Here is a 25,308-nt window from a genome sequence, read left to right on the forward strand (position 1 = left end):
GCGGCTCTGAAAAACAATCAAACAAACGCACACACACACACACACACACACACACACACCCTCCACGCTCCACACGCGCGCACACACACACACACACACACACACACACACACACACAGCGTGAGAAATAGAAGAGATTACAATGTCAGTTTCTCAGCGGCAGCTAAATGAAGGTGAAGATGGACTGGGGGATAGTGACTGGAAGGAAGGAAGGAAGCAAGAGAGGAAGGAGGGAAGGAGGGAAAGAGAGAGGAAGGAAGGAGAGAATGAGAGAGAAAAGGAAGGATGGAAAGAAGGAAGGAAGGAGGGAGAAAGGGAGGAAAGAAGGAAGGATGAGTGAAGGAAGGAAGGAAGGAGAGAGGAAAGAAGAAAGGGGGAATGAAGTAAGGAAGGAGGGGGAAGGAAGGAAGGAAGGAAAGAAGGAGGGGAGAAAGAAGGAAGGAAGGATGGAGGGAAAGAGAGAAGGAAGGGAGGAATCAAGGACTCATCAGGAAGGAAGGAAGGAAGGAAGAAGGGAAGGAAGAAAGGATGGAAATAAGGAAGACAGAAAGAAGTGAAAGAAGAAAGGAAGGATGGATTTCTTTAATAAAAACAAACTTTTACATCATAAAATAAATATTCATCACATATCTAACTTTTCAAGTAAAAAAAAAAAACAATTTACAAAAAGGCATAAAACAAGAAAATTTTAGAAAATATTTTAAAAAATGGGAAAAGCGTTAAACAGAAAAGTCAAATAAAGCAGACAAGAAAGAAGAAAGACAGAAGAGAAGGAAAAGAGAGAAAGATGGACGCCCGTGCTGCCAACATGGGAAGGTGTTGAATTTGCACACCTTCACGTCTGCGGCTCTGCACGGAGCGGCGGCGAGCGAGCGGGCGGGCGAGCGGGCGGGCGAGCCTGCGGGCGGCGGCAGCTCTTTACACAGCGAGCCGCTCTCCTCTTCTTCCAGCGAGGGAGGGGGGGGGGGGGGGGGGGGGGGGGGGGGGGATCTGATGTATAATGTGTTGCCTCAGGAGTGCACACAGAAACTGTTGTGTCCTATTTGCTGCGATGCTGAGCTCATTCCAAGTGCGCTTCATTCCCGCTGCCCTGTGGGATCTCAGCCACGGGCGCACATACAGTACAGCCTATCTGCTCCTCTGGAGACGCGCTAATAGCCTCTCTGCTGCTTCTGCATGACGGTTACGGCCCCACATCGATTTCACCTGACCTTACGAGTTTGGATATGTGGCGACGGCAGGGTGAAATTCAACAGATTACATTCAGGCATCATCTCCTGTTACCATCTCATGTCTGTTCTGGAAATTACCTGTGCATGTCTGCATGTTTCGGCCCCTGCTCTGTAGCGTGTGTGTGTGTGTGTGTGTGTGGGAAGCTCAACATGCATAATTTACTGCGGTAAATTCGTCTTTCTTCCGCTCGATGCTGAACCTGGTCCCTCTGGTGAGCCGGCAGTCGTGAGAGAGGCGGCACATGTTGTGTTTTCAGCATCTCGCTTGTATTTGGGACAAAAATTACGGGGGGAAAAAAATGAAATACGACTTGAAGGTTTTTGGAAAATGAATTAAAAGGCCTTGAATTTGCACTAAAATTAAGATAGAGCAGCCGAATTCATCAATATTCCTCAGCTCTGATCTCGCCCTCGGGGTAGCCTGTTGCTTTTCACAACAGAGACGAGTAAGCGAGCTAATTAGAGCGAAAATGTGAAAAAGTTGATGTATCACCGTGCAAAAGTGAAAACTGCTTCATCGGTCGCTTTTTTGGTTTCCGTGTCTCGTTTACATTTGTACTTATTGCCCCTTTAATGTTTCTGTCGCTTTGTATTTTAGCCACTTTGCACCGGAGGGTCCTGCGGGTTCATGCACCCGTTTTCAAGTCAAATCCCTGACACTTCTCCAGCAGCAGATTAGAATAATCCTCTGAAGGGGAGTCAAATCGGTGGGGAAGAGTTATGATTGCCTCCGGCTCATCGCTCTGTCATCGCCCAGGTTCACTCGGAGGAACGGCCGCGGCGCAGGGAGAAGCACCGGGACGTGACAGGGAACTCTGGGTAGTAATACAGGAAGCTCGGGAGGCGGCGAGGTGAAGTACAATCCGAGAAATGTGTGTGTGTTGGGGGGGGGGGGTCCCTGAGGCTTGACACATACCTGGAGCCAAAGATAAACAAAGAGGAGCAGCATCTCGCTAATCCTCTGAAGAGGGAGGCAGCCACCGGAAACCTGAAATTCGTAGGGGACCAAAACACACCAACGAGCAGGGAGAGGTGAAGTGACGACAAAGCGACGATAACGACAAAAAAAAAAAAAGTGTTGTTTTGGAGCCAAACAGAGGTGGTGATTCAAATCTTAACCGGGATGTAACGCATTCAAGATTATCATCTGGAGAGCGGTGACTGGCAGGGATTTAAATGCCTGATGTTAATTGAAAGTAAAGGTGAAGTGGGTGATGGCGAAGATTATGCAAATCAGGTATTATGATGCAAAACAGCTGCGTGTGAATAAGTCTAAATTAGATCAGAGGGATAGTTTCAGGTCGTCTATTCAAAGGTGTTTTTAAAGGGCATTAGCGGGATCTGAAAGATTAAAACATTTATTTTCCAAGATGCGAACTGATATCTGGGTGTTGTTTGAATTGGAGGGCAATAATACTCGGCGTGATGTCATGCATACATGTAGATCTGCTGATGTTTGAGCCACTAAACATGTTTTATTTTCTGGGGTTAAGAAGCAAAAGCAGGTGCACGTCACTGGATGTTTGTAGTGTCGTGCTTCAGTTTGACTCACAGATTTGACTGTAATCATCATTTTGCACTTTTACAGGTGGACCCACAGGATGCACGGCCTCTCCGAACACGAGGCCACCCCGCCATCCGGAAAAAGGCCGTAGCTTGCATGCAAATTTTAACCTTGTGTTAAACTTGGGACTAAAAAACAAGCTTTGACTGGTGGAAAAAAAGGAACGGAACTGAGCAAACTTTCATTTCAGAGCTGCAGATTTTCAGATTTCCGTTCGAGTGAAGTGTTCAGAGAGAGCAAAAATAGCAGAAAACAAAATGTCTTTTTTGCTGCTGACATGGGAACTGAATCAGCGTAACAATACAACAACAACAAAAAAAAAGAGCTATCAAATTTGCATTAAAAAAAAAAAAAACAGCAGCCATCCCCAGTCATTATGAAGCCCATCACTGCCAGAAAATAAACAAGAAAAAGAGTTGGAGGAGCGAACACACCAAAACACAGACAAACCACCAAATGAAATTCTTACCAAATGAAAACAGAATACGAAAAATACTGCAATGGAGAAATAAACAATTAGAAACATATTTGACCCTGAACAGAGAGCCCAGATTACATGTGACTGAACCTAAACTGAGAGAAAACCCATTACCTTTACATGTCATGATTCAAAGGCAGAGGCAGTGAACACTCATTTGTTGTTGAATAAACCTGTTTTAGATCTGTTTAGGTGTCGTTAGATTCTTCTGTTTAATTTATGTCGTTACGATCTTTTAACTTCTATTTGTAGTGTAGCTGTGCTTTGGCACCAAGTTTATTTGTGGTTCATGCCAGTAAAGCCCATTTGAACTGAACTGAATTGAAACGAAATGAATTGAACTGAGCTTAATTGAGCTTAATTGAATTTCACTGAACTTAACTAATTGAACTAATTAAACTGAAGATAGATAGATAGATAGATAGATAGATAGATAGATAGATAGATAGATAGATACTTTATTCATCCCGAAGGAAATTCACAGTTTTCAGCAGTATCCACAGAGTACAAGATTAAGTAAATCAAAAATAAAGAATAAAAGATGACACTTGAGATCTAAAGATCTAAGTACCCAATGTGCAAAAAACAATGTGCAAAAAACCAAAAAAACAGTGTGCATCGATGTATACAATGTGCATAGATGTGGGCAATGTGCAAATTTACAGTATAAACAGATGATAAATAGCTGATACATAGATGATAAAAAAACAAAAAAAAAAAAACAGTGTGCATCGATGTATACAATGTGCATAGATGTGGGCAATGTGCAAATTTACAGTATAAACAGATGATAAATAGCAGCAAGCAATATATACACTATAAACAAGGAACATATAAAAAATAGAAATATGAACAGTTTAGACAGCAGAGAAAAAAAAAAATAACCTAAACCTCAGGAACAACGTGCTCCTACGGAGGTTCAGGGTTGGTGTGAAACCATGAGACCAAGTGACAGAACCCGACGCCCGGTACTGGGATTCAAGAACTGTCAGACTTGAGCCTTTTGGACTCACCCCTTCCCCTCCAGTCTTTGCGAAAAATAGTGGTATCCTTTTTTTTGAAGTGTTTCATTGGCCTTCCTGCGCCAGACAGGAGGTGTATAATCTGGTCGTCTCCACCATTGAACCACCAGTGAAATGAACTGAACTGAGTTGAACTTAACTGAATCGAATTTGAACTTCAGTGAACTTAATTGAACTGAACTGCATTGAGAAGACACCAATAATGTCTATATATTGTTAATGGCTTTTCAGTGATTTGTAACTCTTTTCCATTATCATAAATATTGACGATTATGTGCAACTGTATATAACATCTTTAAATCAAACAGGTTATTCTGATAGATTTAGAGCAGGAGAATGTGTACATCACACATGGGCTCCAGTCATGTCACCATGTTCATTCACCTGAAACTCACTTTCAAACCCTCTCTAGAGCTCAGTGCCCCCCACCCCCCCATCGACTCCTGATTCATATACTGTCATGCATCCTTACAGTAAATATTCTTCCTCTGATCTTACTCAAATAATTAGTTTCATCTTAACTATCTTTTTTGTTGCTATGCCAGCACAAAAACAATCCAGAGTCTGTTCTCCAAAGTGCGAGCAGAACTACAGCGTTTGCTAACAAGTGAGATCATTCATCTTGTAACCATGGTGACCCTTAATAACATCCCCTGATGTTAAGGCGATGGGAGAAGCTCTGACAGGAGTTAAGTCATTACGTTCAGGATGTGTAGAGGGTCGAATCACCGGCTTGATATCAGATATCTGGATGTGGAGCCTCCACTCTCTCTGATATGTCTGAGCGATCCTTGCAGTCCAGATTAACCTCGCATCACATACATTAATCCAGTTAATCCAGTCCTTTGGCCCATCAGTGTGACAAAGTGAAGCAGTTCCTCCTTTCCCCTATGACCAACCTTTCCACAACGTTTCATGACGTTTTATGAACCTGTTAGGAAGTTACACGGGTTTTTATGTGAAGCCACACCCACTGCCACGCCCCACTTTTTCACACCTGCTGGTGTGAAAAATTATTCATGTCTTCTTTGATCCACGACTAACTGTTCCACTAAGTTTCATGCAAATCCATCTGCAAGTTTTTGAGATATCATGCTAAGAAACAAACAACCAACAACAAACAGATGAGGCACAAACATAACCATCGTCCAGTTCTGTTGGTAGTAGTCTCAGATTACGTTAGATGATGTCTTAATCCCAGCATATATTCTTGTTGGATGCTTCATCTCAAAACCATTGGCTAACCAGCATAACAAATCCACTTTCCTGCTTTATTGTTGATGATTTTATACTATTACATAGCACTTATTTCCAAACAAAAAATAAACAATTTAGCACATCAGGATGGTCTGAATGTCTGAACCTGTTGCTTTTGCGTTTGGAAAATTTTACATTTTGCAAAACACTCCGGCCAACGTTGTCGCTGATAAACAGTCAATGACATTAAAGTCATTGAATTTGAATTAAAGTGAGACAGACAGAGTGTGCTGAATCACAGCCGGTGAAGCTCTTCCTCTCTTCATGATGTCACGCTATATAACAGCCTGCCTCCCAAACTCAGCAGCAGGGGGGAGAAGTCAGTCACACCGGCTTTGCACTGCAGAGCTGCATGCTGAATTTGCCCGCTGAGCTTCATTTCAGACAAGCGAAAGCAGCAGCGGCAGCAGCAGCAGCAGCAGCAGCAGAGGACAAACTAGTGGAGAAAAAAAAAAAAAAAAAGAAAAAAGTCAAGTCCTCAATGGCACCGGCGCATGGAAACTGCAAAGGAAACACGGGGAGTTCAGACTGCGAAATGAAAGGCAAGTTCAAGAGGAAGAGGAGGAGAAGGTGTAAAAGCAAAGGTCAGTGATCCAGCCCTGTTTGTTCAGCTTGACATGGGGAATGCGTGAAGAATGCTCTGTGTGTGTGTGTGTGTGTGTGTGTGTGTGTGTATTTCTAATGTAAAATCAGTTCTGCTGTGATATTCCAACAAGGACTCAGGTGCGTTTACATTAACCTGAATGTATATTTTAATATCTGCTGTGGTGTCACTATAATATTCCTGTATTTCTCCTGCAGGAACTTATGGTCACTTTTCAATAATGATTTTACAGTGACCTTATTGTGTTTGATGGTATTTTTAATATCTGCTATGGTTATCACTATAAGACTTTTTGTAGATTTTTTTACATTTTTTTTGTTCTCAAGTTCATATGGGTTATTTCTTTGTTAGCAGTGTGTGTGTGTGTGTGTGTGTGTGTGTTTGAGAGTGTGTTGCATTTGATTCCTCTCTGAGAAAAGGCTCGAACTCAACCAGGGGGAAAAAAAATATTCCAAGTGTTCAGTTTTTAGTCCGGAAGCAAGATCCCAACCTTTTTGCGTTCGTCCATGTGAAACCACAGACGCTGTGGAACAAATTAAAATCAGCTGAACATCAAATGAACAGATGGCCGGTGAAAATATTCACTCACACGCGATGAACTTTACATTTGCATTTTAGGCACTCAGCTGATGCTGTTGCGCAGAGTGGCTCACAATAAGGAAAGTATAATAAGATTGAAGCTCTAGATCACAATTACCAGAAAGTCATGGTTCAGAGCTAATGCACCCGGACAGAAGTCTATATGGAGTAACTGTGACTGCAGCCCGAGAGCAGCAGTGTCAAACTCAATCACCACAGAGACAAAATTATAACCAATTCAAGGGCCAAAAAGGGCATATATTTTGACCCTAAGTGGTCGTTCTTTTAATCAAAATATGTCCCATATAAAAGTAATGATTGATACACAAGTTTGAATTCTACATAAAGCATCGATCCAAAAATCTTCCCATAAAACAAAACAAGGATATCTAAAACCTAAAACTGTTTAGAGTGGAAAATAACACGAACCAAGTCCACTGAGCCATTGCTTTTGAATGACAAACAGTTTCATCACTTGGAATCAAAAATAAGCGGATATTTTCCTGAGGAGAAATCGCTCTGAATTTACTCACACATGCACATCACTGGCGCACAAATCCAACAAGAAATCAAACTAAATATCTCAAGTTGAACCACATGAGTCATTTGGTCAATTATGTCAAAGTGTTTCAAAAGTCAAAACATCAAAATATAGTCACGTTGACCTGTGCGTGCAGAAAACAAATGTAAAAACAAAACTAAAAGACAACATAAACATAATTACATAATAATGACGGTCTCATAATGAGGTTATATTCTTTCATTACTGGTTTATGCGTATAGCATTGGCCTCACTGACCTCCCACCTGTCTTGAAAACACCTGTTTAAAACTTGTCCTTTTGAAATTTAACTTGCTAATAACGGATCATCCGGGCTGCTAACGAGCTCGTCAGGAGGAGGAGGGGGCGGGGCCACGCAGGTGTTTTGTGATGCTGATGGCGCAGGACGTTGCAGTGCATGTTGGGGTTTGTAGTATTCGTGTTGTGGGCGTTATTAATAGAAAATCAAAACACATGACAGGAGTGAGATTAGCTGAGAAAGCGTGCAGACGTCAGTTTTAGTTTTGCAAATATTTTTTGGAAGCGGAGCTGCTCTGGAGGCAGAAGTAATCTCATTGGTTGAGTTAAAACACAGTGGGCGGGGCTAAAAAAAACAACAGTTTTTCTCACTAAACCGAGTGGCCAAATCCTCTTGAGTCCGAAGACGATGCAGTTCCTCTAATGCCATCTAGTGGCAGAACAACGGTAACCCCGCTCACCTCTATGCAAGCCAGTCTAGTTTAATGGTAAAAATACAAAGCCAGTGATTTTCTAATTGAAAGCTTTGAAACTTCTAATGTTTCCAGTGTTTCCAGAGCAGCTCTGCCTGCGAGAAACATTAGAAGAAGTAAAACTCCGGTCTGTGTAAAGTGCGGGTACCTGAGGACTTTCTCTAAGTCATGAGGGCTACAGAAAATGATTCTGCATTCAGCGCACTCTTTGGTTCTTACTTTGCTGTGATATGAGATCTGCGGTCAGCTCTCCTAATCTCATTCAGAGCAATTGAAAAGCTGAAAGTGAATCTGAGTGGGCATCTCCAACGCTCCTGAGATGAGCGATAAACCCCACCTTTGTTTGATTTTCAAATCTCCTGGCCTTCGCACCCACTGGCGAGAAAAGCTGGGCCAGTGTGATCTGAGATTATTTTGGTTCAGAAATATTTCACATAACACCGAGTGCTGAAAATGTAGGACCAGAGATGTTTCTTGGTGTGAACTGGTGTTTGATTTTCATTCGGTGGACTGTTCGTCATGGAGCAAAACTCAAATGCATACAGTAGACTATTCGCTCATGCGGTCTGTATCTCATACCCATATATACACCCATCATTATGCCAGCACTGGTAATCATAATTACAGACCTCCGGGCAACAGGTCAGCCTTTTAGGATTAAACTGGCATTGTTCTCCACATGCTAATCCCTAGCAAATGCTGCAGATTACTCCATGATGGCTTTTGTACTAAATCCAATGCTTATTCAAAGTACCCTAAGCCTATTCCACTTTCATTAATGACCCATTGCCCTTTTTTGTCCATTGTCGCTGGGGTGAAAACGAAGGCGCTCCAAAGCCCAGCACGTCCATTTTGAAAAGTGACTTTCCTGAAAATTATTATTCGTTTTTTATGATCATGCTGTTCCCATCAAATCTCACTTTTCCAGGAGCAAAAGCTTGCACTTGGCCTTTTTTTTTTTTTGTTTGTTTTTTTGCAGGCATCCTATGATGAGCTTTACAACAGCAAAAGGTGGCACCTTTTTCTCAAATGGCACATGTCGCGGTTCAGAAAAGTACCCTTCAAATGCAATAGAGTTTGAAGAGCTCAGCACAATTGCAGGGAATAATAAACAATACAATAAAATACACCTTGTTGTGTGATTGCAGGCACCCTCTTCATCTGATAATCATTCAAGTGTTTGGATCTTGCTCCGCGATGCAGTGCATCTTTAGAAGTCTGTGTGTCACTGTAAACGTCACTCCAACAAGTGAAGGCAGCAGAAGATGGAGGCCTGGATTCTGTTATTACACTTCCATGAAGCACTTGTGCAATTATGTATTATACAGAGAGCTGCACAAGAAAATGATGCAACGAGTCCCATTGTCAGGCACAGTGTGGAGTGTAGGCAGTGGACTCCTGTTTGCACTGTAAAAAATGAGCAAATTAAAGCGCTTTAAAGTCATATTTTTCTAAAACAAGTGATAAAATTTACTGTCAGGCTGAGGCAGTTTCATGTGCACATACAACCCCTGCCTCATGACTGGAATGGTGACCTTGAGCAAGGCACTACACCCACAATCTCAGAGCCCATCGGCCATCATTTGACAATTTAGCCTCTGGCGGTGACAGCCAATTGTTTGGGTTTTCCGGTGTAGCTGGAAACAAGCCGGAAACCATTTCCATTTCTGTTTCTTTTATCAGCTAAGACAAACAAAACTTTTTCTCGGTGTTTCAGGCAGTGTGTGAACGACACCACGGCTGTAAAGAGAGCTCTTTTTTTTCACACATTCATACTGCCGCCTGTAATATTTCTGTACTTTTCTGTTGTAGCGCTACTGCGTCTAGGAAAATGGGACTGTGAACTTAGGCTTATGTCGTTCTAAGCACTTTCATCATTTGCACATTGAAAATTGTGACAATGCATTTTTTTTTATTGCAGAAAGCCTATAAATTAAAATAATAATATTTATAAAGCTCCAATAAGGTACAGCTTTATTGCCCTCCAGTATATCTTCTGCCTGTGTGGGTCACTACCTTACACTGAGACATGAAATGAGCACAAAATCTAAGAGCAGTGGCCACCTTTGAATTTTATATGGAAGAAAAACTCTTCATATTGTCAGTTCATATTTTAGAAAAGCCAGAATGCCTCCGATATGATGTGAATAGATAAATATGTATGGACATACATCTGTTGATAGACATTACTGAAGCCCCAGCTGAACCACCGTTGGAGCTGGACAGCAGCCAGCAGCCCTGCAGTCACACTGGGCAGCTCAAAGGTGTGAATGTGTGAAACTGGCTCTTTAAATAGCAAGCATGCTTTGTCATTTTGCACAGACAAATGAAGAATTAATTTTTTTTTCTAAAGCTTCCTAGAAACAAGTGACCATCTTCAAAGCGGGGTTATATTATCCACCTTCTTTAACACAATGGCACTTGTGAAATTATCTCAAGGGCTTAAAGACCAAGTACACGATTAAATTACATATTAATATGGACTTTTTTTTGGAAGGGTTTATCGCTGCTGGGGTGAAACTGTGCTGGCTTTTCACTCAAATTAACAAATTGCCATTTGTTGGCTGCAAAATCCAGTTTGAGAGATGATATGATTGTCCTGATTTCTGAGGGGATTACGATTCTCCAACGCAGAACAAACAGCTGCTGTCCATAATGCCGATCATCTGTCCATGGTTTCCTGATAGCATGTCATGTTTTTTTTTTTTTTGGAACATATTTGTATATTGGATGCAGTTTTGGATAAGTCAGCTCCATCGTGCAGTCACACTTAGTGGAGCATGTCAGTGTGCAATTTCACTGATGGATTCTTGCAATCTCCAGACTTCTGTGAGGCTTTTAGTTCATGGAAACATTAGCAATATGGTTTGTGCGCCCATTTAACTTTATTGCAGGGAGGCTTTGTATAGCTCAATGGCACTAAGTCTGCAAGGGTTTGGCCTCCATTTCCCTCTATAGCTCAGCGTGTACACAACACATCTGACACTGCTGGGGTTCGATTCCCACTGGGGACGCCCGCACCTTAAAAAGCTTTACGCACATTTCTTGGAAGTATTTTCTTGTTCTTTCTGAGGATTAAACGTTGGCGGATCCTGTTTTCATTTCATCCCTTTCAAACCAGAGTCCTCCACTGTTTTCCACTGGGAAATGTCTCGAAAAAACACAATCTTCTTCTCTGCTGGGAGGGTTTGGTGCCTTGCTCAAGGATCAGCTGCACTGTCCCAGATCTTCCCAGGCCATAAATGGATTCAAACCAACAACCTCCCTGTCATCACATGCACACTTTGCCTGTTTTAATTAATGCAGTCAGTGATTTGAAAAGTCTCACTCGTTTCCAAACTGAGGTGAAATTGAACACGAATGCACGGGAGTTTAAATTCGACTCGAGGTGACTGAAGCTCATTCACTTCCTCCATCTGGATTTTCACAACCCTGCCTCTCTAATCTGCAGGATCAAGTAGCCAGACAATATAATTATCTGTATGGATGTTTAAATGCGCCTGATTTTCATCCAGTTATTCTGAGACTCTATCAGGAAAATTGCGGCAAATTCTTTTTAAAGGTGCTTTCATTACATTTAGTCGGCCAGCAGCTATTATGGAGGAGGGGGAGCCAAATCCTACAGACTGATACATGCACACGCTCTCTATTTCTATCTCTCTCACACACACACACACACACACACACACACACACACACACACACACACACACACACACACACACACACACACACAGGAGTCTCTAAACCTCCTGTTTCTTCCTCCCCCATCTACTCTTCCCTCTCCCTCCCACTTGCAGCCGTCAACATAGTAAAATTCAACTTCTGAAGCCTCGGCTGTGTGAGTCAGTGGGTGGTTTCTCAGACAAAGTTAGAAATAATAAATTAACACCCTGTAAATTGTTTATTTTCCCCCAGTTAGCAAATGACGACTGCAAAAGTGATGAGAGAACAGAATGTAAATCTCGCTGGATCTCAGTTGTATCGCTCCGCAGACGTGATCATGTGCATCAGGAGGCTGGCAGCGCTGAGGAGATGATAAATCAGTGAGGGAAGATTCACTGAAACCGAACAAATGTCTTTTTAAAATATTTAGCAAAAAACATAATCCTGCAATAAAGGATAACAACAGACAAAAGAGTCATGCAGGTGACTCTCTGGACTTGGAGGAATCCTGCTGCATGACCCTGCTGAGATCTGGATGTGCTCTGCCCCAGTAACAGCCACACAAACAAGAGAAAATTTAACCAACGTTGAGGGAAAATCCAGCCAAACACTTTAGGCTTCAGCATCAACCTCAGAAAATAAAAGGGCAATAAAAGGACAAGGGCTTCTTTGTAGCATCAGTGATTTGCAGCGATGGGAGAAATCCAGCACAGAAGACGGAGAGCTCACTTCTTTCGCTCATTAAGCTCCATCGTAGCTGCAGCTGCTGTGTTTGCTTTTGCTTTTAAATCTTCATGAGCGGGAGTCACTCATGACATGTTTTATAATTTTTGGCAAATCATCCTCATTTAACATTAATCAAGAATTTGTTGTTTGAAGTTCACTCAGAGATGGCTGGTGTGTAGCATTTTCAAAAATGTGGTTTTCTTATGTGCCTGTCCCCTAAACTGTCTGACCTTGACAATTCTGACTTGTATCTGCGCAAAGTTTGTCACTGGAGAGGTGTTTTCATGCTCTACTGAAGGTGGAGGTGTGTGTGTGTGTGTGTGTGTGTGTGTACACCCCTAAAATCATTAGCAGCAGCTCCGCCAGTCGCAGTGCTGGTGCTGTACTCCTGGTTGTTTTTTATTTTCAGAAAATCAAAAAGACAAACTGAAAATGGCTGCTTCATATGAACAATACAAGTATAACTAAGAGATTCACTGATTTTTTTTTTTTTTTTTTTTTCATTACATGGTTAGATTATGAAATATGGCACAACATTCACGACTGTCACAGGACGGGTCCTCCCGGTTGTGTGAACAGAGCTCTGGTGACGAGTCGGGGTGTGAGAAGGCCGGGGGGAAGGCGGATGGATATTTGCATATTGATAGATTGGCACATATTTAATGAGGGCAAGATTTAGAGTTACATTTAAGAAACAAAGGAATGCTTTTTTTATGGAAATCTAAATATGTAATACTGATGTACAGATTATTTTTATGGGCTTAATAAATGACTGGAAGGGAACTTTAATATTGATATACCACTGTCAGTTTTATTATCACAATCAAAAGAGATTGGTAGTTCCTACTTAATGCCTTTAGTGTTGTTTGACCTGGTGTTACTCAAAATTAATACATTTCCCATAAGTCTCTTTGCAAACCAGCCACACACCCTATATGATATGTATAAAAAAGTAAAACAAAGCATGAAAAAAACACCAACATAATGCAACAAGTGTAATAATTAGAGCAAAATGAAAACTAATCTGTGAAGCAGATAAAGTAAAGCAGCAGGCGAGGGCTTTAATGGCTTGAATGAGGACGTTGTCTGCCATAGATTATCACTGTCACTGTTATTGTCCCTCACTGCAGTTTCATTGCACATTGCCATATGTTTCAGGCAATAATTTCATCACTCATTTCCAAGTTAACGATCGGCAGCCTGTTGGCTTGGATGGGAGAGGTCTAGGTTTTGACTGGCTGTGATTGTGCTGAACTCCGTTAAAAATCACATTCGAAAAAAAAAAGCTTTATTGTCTTTTCTCACTGCACGGAAAAGAAATTCATATTCGGCATGACTCAGCTGTGAAACATTCAAGTGCAGCAATTACAAATAAACAGTAAATAAGTGAGAGCAGTGTGCAAATGTTCAACAACATGAAACCCAAAAAGCAACACATACTCTGACAAAATGATTGCTGGCACAAAGTGAAAGTAATAAAGCAACAGAAGTAATAAAACTGCACACTCTCAAGATAATAAATGACAAATTTCAGGCGTGTAAAATGCCTGTACAGTTAAAAATAAAGAGGCAATGGCAATTATTCCCTCATCTCACTCTTTCACAGTGTCTTTTGTTGAGTTGTCATATATTCATGTTTGAATGTGACTGTATTGGGAAACTGTGATCTGGGCGATTTTCTGCAGTGCATTCTGGGTGAGAAAAATGGAGCAGTTTTTGATAAGAAAACAAGCGAGTATGCAGCCTGAAGCAGGAACAAATTTTGGCACCGAGCAGCCAAGCCCAAACAAACCACTGCTGCAAGAAAAATAAACCAAACAATATGAAAACATAAAAAAAAAAAAAAAAAAAAAAAAAAAAAAAAACAAGACCTGGAGGATGAACTGGTTGTAAGTCGTGCCGCCAGTTTCCAGCAGTGGGAAAGAGGTTTAAAAAAAAAAACAAAAAAAAAAACTGTGGGACAAGTTGAGTGTTTATCTTGCCAACATGAAATGCAAATGTAGTGTTTCATAGTTGAATAAAGTTCAAAGTAGAATGAACAAAAATATAAACGCAAAATTTGAAGTTTCGGTTCCATGTTTCAGGAGCTAAACCGACATCCCTCGTCATTTCTTCTTTTTTGTTTCTTCATGTGGTTTCTGGCCGTCCAGACTTTCTAAAATCAGTCTGGATACGATACGGATTCACCAAAATAAATGGATTTTGGCTGGCAATCTGAACGAGGCCTTTTATATGTTTTCCTAAATCAGATGCGTTTCTGATTCCCACTGCTGCTGTGAACGCTCAGATCAGAATTCATGTGGTCTGTTCCTTCCCGAACACACTGACATCTGCCCGAGTCATTACTCATTCATCGTCTGCGGTCAAAACAAAACATGGAGGATCGCAGCAGCAAAACCAACAACAACAACAGGGAGACGCTGATGTTGCAAATTTAATAGATATATTATAAAATGCCTCATTCCAGGCTCGTTTTTGCCCTCTTGCTCTCAGCCTGAACAGCTGACAGAGACCACCACCACCTCACCGCTGCTGCTGCTACCACCACCAACAACTGAAGAAATAAAAGCCTGCAGAGATATTTTACTCGGTGTGATGATTGGACTGTTGTGGAAATGGCATTTTTTGTTGTTCAGCGGCGCGCCTGTTGTAAATGTGTGCACTCTGGGGTCACGGCAGAGATCTGGCAGCACTGATGTCAGATACAAAGATGGAAGTAAACAGCTAAGATCTGAATCAGGTCACTTTCAGCTGCTCTTTGAACATAGCCTTAATTTTTTTTTTTTTACAGTCAAACAATGATATACATGGTGTCCACAAAGTCTCTTTACAATTTAAAAAATCTCTAACAAAAGCAATTGATGAGCTATGTGAATCAGATTTGTTCTATGTACACAGTGGTTATCAGAGTTTTTAATTACATTGCATTTGTGTATTTCAGGTACCCTGTTGATGAAATAGGTTCTGATAAATAAACCCCTAAAAAATGGCCACTCCTCAAGAAAAGGCACAATGTGTATCGTGTTTTATTGAAACAAAATTGGATACGCAGACTCAGCGAAACTACAGGATTATGTTAAAGATATGGAGTATGGAACAAAGATACGAGACATCGTCGACCTGAAGCAAAAGATCACTGACGCCATTGCCACCATTGACGAGGCTCTGCTGCAGCGAACATGGCAAGAAATCAAGTACCGTCTTGATGTGCTTTGTGCAACTAATGTGCCCATATAGAGGTGCTTTAAATGAGGCAAAAAAAACAAAAAAAACTTCAGTATCTACTCCTCATTTTGTAATAATTTCCACAGATTTGTCTTTTGTAATAAATTTGTTAAACTGTAAAGAGGCTTTATGGACACCCTGTATATAATTCCTTTCCAATTGCCACAATGCAGGGGACACCTATAAGAGTGAAAGGTTTGTCATGAGCTCATCTCATCTCAGTATATTACAGTTAGTGCAAGCATGCAAAGCAGAAAGTACAGTTTAACACCTTGTCGCCAGGTAAAGCAAACTCCACGCTGTGAGCAGGGTTCGAACCTGCGCGGGGAAACCCCATTGGATTTCAAGTCCAACGCCTTAACCACTCGGCCATCACAGCTTTCTTGCTCCGGCGGCCGTAAAACTTCACACTGTGGTCCTGACTGGAGGTGGAAGGAGGGCCCAGCTATGATCGTAAAATACAGAATGTGCATGAAAAACGGTGCATGTCTGTGGAGAGGGAGTTTGAACTTGACCATAAAAATGCCCCTTTGATGTGAAATCCAAGGTTTTAAGCATTTACAAGGCACGGACTGATGCACACACTATTGGTATGAGTCAACATCAGTTATAATAAGCAATATCAGCATTGGTCGAATATTATTTTTACTGCTCACATGTGAGGCTGAACTTGTTTTATGCCTGCATTTGCATTGCCATTCTTGAAAAAATCCATATCAGTGTTGTTATAAGCAGTTATCAGTGCAGAGGCATGATGTCGGTATAGGGATGTAATGATGTGTGATGCTAAGCGTGATGATGAAGTAAACATACCCGTCACAGATTCCTGACCAGTCCAAAAAAAAAAAAAATCCAGAAAGATAAATCTGAATCATTTAAAGAGCTTTATATGTTGTGAAAGGGAAAGATGGCATGCGAGGAAAGGTTGTCATTCAAGCTAAGTGCTGGTGATGTAAGTTTTCGCTATTTTTACAGCGCATGAGGTAAAATATTCATCACCGTGCGCAAGATTTGAACCTGCGAGGGGGGAAACCCACGCGTAACGCCGAGTCTCACCACCTTAAGACTTTAACGAACCCGAGCGGCCGTGTGGCGAAAGAGGAGATGCTGCTAAAACTCATCAGTATACAAAACAATTTCTGTTCCATAACAATGTACCAGCCTCAAGCATCAACTCAGCAGCACCGCGGCCGTTTCTGAGAGGTTGTTTCACTCCAAGAGCTATCCGCCTCGATTTTCTCTCCGACCGCGTGTCCTCAGGTCCTCATTCAGCCGCACTTACACCTCGCCGCTCCTGCCTCGTCACTTAATCAGCATATAGATTGTGCTATGTGCGGTACAGATATGATAAACATGAGCAGTATTAATCTAGAGATGTGTGTCTGTGTGTGTGTGTGTGTGTGTGTCTGTGATACCATGCTGCAAGAGAGAGTCAGGTCTGGCACATTTTTTAGCATTCCTCACATGTCAAGTCTGCTCTCTTCAGAAAGAAAGAAAGACAGAAAGAAAGAAAGAAAGAGAACACACACATTTTCATGACCAGGTTTCCCAGATATGTCAGAAATCTATGAAACCACATCTCATAGTACAGATAATTAACTGTAAACTAAAAATAAAGGCTGAATATATGACAGTCAGGATAGAAAACAAGAGATGAGCCACTTACCTGAAAATTATTCATGCGGTGTGACTGTAGATCCGTGCAGTGATGTTATGAGGACGCGGGGACAGTCTTGTCTCCACATTATCTGACATAAAAAACTGCTTCACTGTGCAGCCGCTGTATATAACCCCACAACTTTGATATGTGGTGCCAACTTGGCATCTTTGTTGCAAAATTCGGTGAGTTTTCAGACTCCCTTTGGCGACTTAATTCCTAAAGCGACAAATCTAGCAGCTTCTGTCCCGCATTTCACACCTCTTGCATTGAAATGAGAGTCCCGTCTTCTAAGAGGGGACCACCGTGAGTCTCCTTCCCCCTGTCCCACTGCTCCTCCGGGGGTCAGTCTCACTGGGACGGCCGCAATCCAGAGAACAGCTGATCATTCACACCACCAGAGCTGCTGCAGAGTAAATAAGTAGCATTGACAGTATAATGTTCATTATAGCCAATCACAAATTATGATTTTGTTCATGTTTTTTGCAAATTAGATACATGGGGATGGTACGGTGGCCGAGAACCGCCATCGCTGCAAATAAAAAAAAATGCTGCAAAAAAAAAAAAAAAAAAAAACGCTGCAAATAAAAAAACCCGCTGAAAATAAAAAAGAAAAACGCTGCGTTGCAAATAAAAAAAAGCAACAATGCAAACAAAAAAGCCAAACCGGAAGTGAATTACCGGGGACTATTATTGCCGATGCACAGGTGTTTTTTTTTTATGTGAGAGAAGACGAAGAACAAAACAAGAAGAAAAACGAACAACGCAGCGTTTTTCTTTTTTATTTGCAGTGTTTTTTTTTATTTGCAGCGTTTTTTGCTTTTTTTTTATTTGCAGTGATGGCGGTTCTCAGCCACCGTAGAATGGTGTTTAACTGAAACACACTGCAATTTTGCTAGATAGTTTTACAAAATAGATGTCTAAACATAAAATTGATCAGTGACCAGTTCACATTCAAAAACAGCTCGCAAGTCACTCATGTCTGACTGTTTACAGATGATGCAGCTTAACTTGTGTGGGTTGTCGTGAATAAAATGCTTCTCAAAGTCATAACGCTAAAAAGGAAAAAGAAATTGTTGACTGGCCAGTTCTGCACATTTTCTGTTTCTGTTCCTTTTCCACACCGCTAGACCGCCCCATCTCTGCTCTCCATCTATTGTCTCTGGTGAGATCATCTGAAGGTGCTCAGAAAATCACCGCAAACACACACACGTGTTCACAACATGCAAGTGTTTTTTTTTTTTTTCCATCACACACGATAAAACAGACAATAGAGCAACATCAAAGTCCTGCTCAGGTTTGGATCTTAATCACGGAAGCTCTGTAGAGAAAGGTCTCTCTCTCTCTCACCACCGCTGTCTTTAGTTTATGTAATGCTCTTCAACGTGTGTGTGTGTGTGTGTGTGTGTGTGTGTGTGTGTGTGTGTGTGTGTGTACATGATAATTTTATCTGTCTTCTAATGAGTTCTAGTGCATGTGTGGGTGTGTGTGGGAGCCTTCATGTGTTTGTGTATAGGCATGTGTTTGAGCATTTGTGGATGGGTGTGTTCGCAGAAGGTGTGTTTGTGTGCGTGTGTGTGTGTGTGTGTGTGTGTGTGTGTGTGTGTGTGTATGCATCTACTTACTCCCTTCAGAGAAATTCTTTTCACCTGAGCGCGTTAGTGTGCTGTCAGCAGATTGTTTCTCTCAGCATGCCCACATATCTACAGCGCACTGATCAAAGCACTAAGTGTGGCATTATCAGAGCATGTTCCAGCACAGATAAAAGATAAAAGGAAAAAGAGGGAAGATTTTACTTTTTGTTTACACAGTTAGGAAGCGGTAGACAACGTTTTTTTCCCCCAAAATCCTCCGTGAAAGGCTCTGATTCAACTTCTCACTTCAGCACACTCTCCATGTTGAATATAACGTAAAATCGTCTTGTTACAAGGAGTCGGGTTCTGTGTTGGCTCAGTTCCACCGAATAAGCCTTTCTTTACATTCCTTAGATTGGCTCCAAACTGAATATCAGGGTGACAGGATTTTCAGGGAGAATAATTTGAAAATCAAATCCTTCAGTTATAAAGCTTAGATGGTAAAGTTGAACATCTCAAGTGGTAATCCTGTTTTCTAAGAAAGACACACAGCCCAGTCTAGCAACAGTGTTCACTGCTAGGCTAGAAAACCTTCCATTCTCTGTAACTGCAGGGCATTCAGACAGTCGTCAGCATTTTAATCATAACTCTGACACAGACGAGCAAAATTGGCCAAAAATAAAAGTAGAGCACTGTGAGTTCAGCGCCTTCACCATCACAACTCTTCCTGCCTGTGGGCAGTGAAACAGGATTTGGCAGAACGGTTTACCTCAGGTGCAGCCGTTGATTTGCAGGATTGGTTCGGACATTCCTTCAGTTGTCAGAGCATTTTCTTATCGTGCTGGACACTGGTTGGAGAAAATGAGAAAATGGTCTTCTCCAAAACTAGTGTTGGGAAACTATCTTAAATGCATTGCCAACTACCTTTTAGTGGTTTCGAGACAGGTTTTTGTCAAGAGACAAATGTTAATAACATCTAACTGCCTTTGCCATGCAGAGAACACAGTGGATTGCTTGTGTCAGTTGAATTGTCCATTCCACTAACATGTTATGGTTGCCAGCTGTCCCGTATTGGCCGGGACGTCCCAAATAAAATGCCTTGTCTCACACAGGACCTCCCTTGTCCCATACATTGACCACTATTCTATTATCACCAGGACACTTTTATAGATCCTACATCTGATCTGATCTGAGCAGCAGTAGCAACAGAAGAAAAGAAAAATAGCTATGTGCTGATTACACCTCATGTTAGATCACCTGTCATCCAATCGCAGGCCCCCTCATGTGCATCAGTTGTACATAGAGTTTTTGACCAACTCTGACCAAAAAACTTGACCCAAGAAAGCTGGAGGAAACAAAGTTCTGCATCACAGATGTTTAGACGAGGGAATCCGAACGTTCAAACTGAAGATGCTTTGACAGAAACAGGACAAGTTTTTTTTTGGCTGCCACACCAAGCACTCCAAGCAGCAACAGGATTCAGTGAGGTTCTGTGACTTCTATGACTGGTTTGATTTCTCACCATAAAATATAATGGTGAAACTTAAACCTATTGGCCGCTATGAATAGCTCCTCTTCACTGACCTGGAGCAGGTGGTGGCTACCCTGAAAACGACAGAGACAGTCACTAAGGACTAACTCTATGAGGAGTTTTGTGATGAGGAATTAAAGAGGGCTGGACAAGATGCCACAAAATCCAGCAGTGAGAAGTGGGTGGCAGTTTTCTAAAACACAGCAAAAGCCAACTTGATCAACATGTTCAGGACTGTCTCATTTGTCCTCAGTGTGCCAGGCTCAAATGCCTTTGTAGAGAGGATTTTCACTCTGATGACCATGAAATGGCCAGACTGAAGAAACACATGCAGCACAGAGCCGATCAAAAATGAACTTCAAATATCTGTGAACCGTGACTTGTCATGTAAAGACTTCTCTCTGGCTGTGCAAAAGGACAAAGGACCGCTTGAATCAGTCAAGAGCAGCAAAGAAAATCCATGGAAATAGCACACTTGGTGAGCCATGCCCCTCTTTTCCTCTGTTGCATTTGACATGTTTTTTCAGTAAAGGTCCAAATTGTGATTTCTTTGCTCGTTTACGTTGAGGTTCATTCACATAAGCTTACATGATGACATGATCATGATGACATGATAAATGAAATATGGTTTGAAAAAAGCATTTTGTATGGGTATTAATTACCATTTTCAGTGTTTTAAAGTCATCCACATGTAATGAGGTGATACAGCACAACCAACAAACTCAAGTGCAAATGTCTATGGAAATTATGTTTCTACAAACTGACTTTTCACATTATACATGTTCCCTCTAGGAGACATTATCATAAGCTTAATTTCCATAGATTCGTGGATGACACACAGCTGTATGTTGCATTAGACCCGAGTGATGACCAAACCCTCTCCTGTTAAACTACTGGTCTGGCTGCTGTAAACAATTGGATGTAGACTAATTTTCTTAAAAAAAAAAAAAAAATCTTACTGTTTGAACTGGTTCTATCCAAACTTGGCAGCTTAGCCCCATAGGTGAGATAAGAGGTCACGAGTCTTGGCATTATACTCTTTTCAGACTTGAATTTTAGTAATTCAGTAATTCAGAGCTCTGCTGCCAAACTTTTAACTAGAACAAGAGAGAGCAGATTTTAGCTAACCTGCACCGGCACCCTGTGTCTTTTAGGATTGACTTTTAGGTTCTTTTACTTGTTTTTTTAGGCTCTGAATGGGTTAGGACTTGCCTACATTACTAATTCTTTGTCGTCTTATAATAATTCACAACTTCTTATATCCTCTGCTGCTGTTCTTTAAATACAAACTATCACATAAATAAGAGAATTGTCTGCAAAGCCTTTTTTTTTTTACTACGCACCAAAGTAATGGAGTTCCCTACCCAAGTCTATAAGAGCTGCAGGCTCTGTGAAAATTTTTAAACAACAATCGAGAATGTATTCAACTTTGCTTTTCACTGTCACGCTGGTTTTGTTTTATTCTGTTCCTTTACATATTTTATTGTTTTAATGTTCTTTGGTTCTACATATTTTATTGTTTCTAGATCCTAATTTGTTTTACTTTTATATATCTTAGTGACATTTGTTTTTACTGACACTACTGTTTGTTTTACAGTTGATTAGTACTTTGAGCTACAACCCCTGTGTGAAAGGCGCTATATAAATAAACTGTTATTGTTAATATTATCAGCTCACTATACGGCCAGAATCACAAACTATGAGTAAGAAGGAAACTACAAGATTACAAACAGACCACAAACATTAGTCTGAATAGAAACCTGATTTGATATGATAATCTGAGGAAACAGCAATGTTCAGTTCTGCAACTGTGGTTAACTATTTCAAATTTACTTTATCAGTGCACTGTCACAGTTTAAAATCTGTTTTCTCAGCAAATTTCAAACCATCATCTAAGACCCTTTCAATACAATGAAATGTAAAATGGCCTTTTCAACTTGTGAGCTACAGTCTCTATGCTGTAATATAAATCTAATTACCATTAAATACCAAAAAGTTCAACTGTATTTGATTTGTATTTTCTAAAACCTAAATCCCACTACTTGTACTTCCAATAAAACAGTGTACAGGTGGGGTAAATAATAGTCTCACCCCTCTGGCTCTCCCATCTGATAAAACTGCCTTTCTCTCCCTAACTGATCTTCCACTGGTTTCTGAATAATCCCTCCTCACGTCATGCCTCACCCCAATATTCAGTTTCAACAGGAAATACATCAGAGTTAGGGAGAAAAATGCCATTTTATTGTGTCTTTAACTTCAGGCTATTCAAATCTGGAGCATGTAAGTCATATAATTCATAAGTTAAGTTTTACTGGCTCATCCATTCACCTTCCATTCGTGCAAGAGGGAGACATCATTGCATTAGACTCTGAGTGCCTTTTAACCACTCAGCCATAACGGCTTTATGTAGCTGCTTCTCTAATCTGGATAACATTAAGATTGATAGAATTGTCTGAGCAAAGAGAAAGAAATGCAGAGACTGTCTGTGACAAATGTCAGCTGGGAGCCAGTGATTATAGCAGCCATGGAAAACACGTTATCAAAAATGCAGACCTGTGATAAGTACAGCTGAAAATTCAAGCTGTCTTCTGCGTCTGCGGGAGCCTGACCTGCCAGAACAGAAATGCTGTGGAAATTGAAAGTGCAGCACCTTCAACTAGTCAGCCATCAAAGCTTGAAATAAAACGCTGAGTAAAGACCAACAAAACCATAATCACACAGAGGGAAAAGCCCTCCAGTGAATTTAAAGCAACGAGCAGTTGGGAAGTCAAATTTAATCTTAATCCATGCAAAACAATCATATATCAAATATTTGAGTGTTTTGAGTGTCTTACATCAAATACGGACAGCCTTACAGCGTAGTTTACTGTAGGACGAGGCTTGGGAACGCTTGCACCTTCAATCATATTCTGACAATTTTTGCGTTTATAATTCACAAAAGCAATTTTTTGAAATGTTTCATTTTAAGTATTTCTCTGTATCTTGAACATTATTGTCAATACAGGAAACCTCAATGATTTTTGAAACTTAAATAAAGGTTTGAATGAATGAATGAATGAATGAGGTTCAGGTGATCATACAGCACTGGTGGGAAACTGTACAGTGGGAACGCACTGCATTTCATGTCCACCACCTTTACACACTCAGCCATCATAGGTTTCTTGTGCAAAGGGAGCCATAATTTGCATAGAAAGCAGCTGATGATACAAGTCTGATGAGTGATCAAGACAAATGACATGAGCAGGGAGATCTTCTTCACACCTTGAAGTCACTGTGGCTCAGGACAGTGGGATCAAGGTCCTTTCATCAGAAAGTATGAGGCGAGCTCAAACGTCACCGCTGTGAGCCATCACAGCTCAGACTCCAGTGTTTCAGTGGCAGTTCACAGTGCTGATTAAAGACATTCTTCATACTTCACATGAGGTCGAAATAAGTCTAAAGACAGAAGACAGAACTGCTTGGAATTCAAAGGTGCTGCTTCATCTACAGAGCACAACAGTGGATGCACAGTATCTGAGTTTAACATGCAGCGTGACAACTGATAATCATGTTTTATTACAGACCTTCTTATTGTCTGTGAGCAAACTGAGCAAAACTGGTCCCAATGGAGCAATCACAAGTCAAGCTGCTGAGGCACTGAACTTGAAATTGACGGGCTCTCCATTATATTTTCTGCCTGGTAAACACCAGTTGAGTGTGTGTTACCTGTGTAGTCAAATCTCATATGGAATAAAAAACTGGAGGATTGTTCAAATAAGCCCTATAACAAATACTGGCCTTAGATTGTCTGGTTCTGCAACAAAACATGATCATCAGTTATCAGACTGAAGGGCTGTCACAATAACCGCATTACCACATGTGATGCCTGCATGAGGTTGTGCTCATTACCATAAACACCACAATTTTTTTTTTTTTTTTTTTTTGGTAATGTCAAAAATTTAAATCTTCAGAACTGAAGGCTGTAGAGACAAGGGACTGAGAGCACTGTGTTCACAGTCCTTGAAAACCCCCGTGACCCAACGTTGGTCCAGAGTTGCGAGGATTTTTGGTTCCAGAGTCACTTGGCCTGCAGCACCACCTGTGTGGATATTAAAGCAATGAACAGTTTTGTTCACACTTGATCCCTATGTTCTTTCAACATGTTTTAAATGGCATGAATGGACTGCAAAGGCCAATTAAAAGGTACACTAACTGTTATTCTGATGTTTTTTAGATGAAGCAGCACCTTTGAATTCCAAGTAGTCCTATCATGGAGTCGACTACATAGACTCAATATAACAGCTTGCATGTCCTGTCCTCTCTTTGCCTTTGCTATAAAATAAAGCAAAAAAGGAGCTAAAAAGAGAAAAACCATGTATTTTCCATAGTTACACCATCTTAATTTTACTACCCAGTAACAGGTAACTGTTACTGGGTAGTAACCCACACTAAAGACAGATGCAACTGTTCCCCAAGTTTATTTTTGAGAAGATTATTTCTGTATTTTTCAAATAAAAGAAGTTGTAGAGGAGTGAGCTGCGTCTGATTGGCTCTAATCAGTGTCTTTGAACTATTGCTCACGAAACAAAATCACGGCAAACTAAGTGAGAAAACAAGAAAGCACAGAAATCTGAAAGTTGGTGGTGAAAAGTTCAGCCTTGAGCAAACTTTCTTCTGCTCGACTGTCCACACATAGGCTGAGATTCGCCGGTCATTAAGCTCTGTAGGAAATAAACTGACTTTGTGGATTGTTTTGTTCTCCATGTGAATGCATGGCATTTGTACAAATGCCAATCTGGAGACAAAACAGGATTTGTCTCCATCTAAAAATGCTTAAGCCACAGTTGCTGAATTGGTCTGATCACAGGATTTGAGAGGCTCAGTTTATGTATTTCAGCCGCTCCATTCATTTAGCGGGACAAACGATAATGCGAGAGGTTAAA

General features: G+C 41.0%; 1 protein-coding gene and 1 non-coding gene across 2 annotated transcripts in view; one reads left to right on the plus strand and one right to left on the minus strand.

The window, feature by feature from the left end:
• Positions 1-5,878: 5,878 nt before the first annotated feature.
• The window catches only part of LOC115375783 (double-stranded RNA-specific editase B2-like), a 60,682-nt gene continuing 41,252 nt past the window's right edge, over positions 5,879-25,308 (plus strand). The window contains exon 1 of the mRNA XM_030075323.1: positions 5,879-6,137. Coding sequence (XP_029931183.1) covers positions 5,906-6,137 — 232 coding nt within the window. The 5' untranslated portion in view covers positions 5,879-5,905. The remainder of the gene's footprint in view (positions 6,138-25,308) is intronic.
• On the minus strand, positions 15,922-16,003 carry trnas-uga (transfer RNA serine (anticodon UGA)). Its single transcript has one exon. It is a non-coding gene; the product is annotated as a tRNA-Ser (tRNA).

The sequence above is a fragment of the Myripristis murdjan genome, chromosome 17 (assembly GCF_902150065.1).
Source record: "Myripristis murdjan chromosome 17, fMyrMur1.1, whole genome shotgun sequence".
Taxonomy (NCBI): domain Eukaryota; kingdom Metazoa; phylum Chordata; class Actinopteri; order Holocentriformes; family Holocentridae; genus Myripristis; species Myripristis murdjan.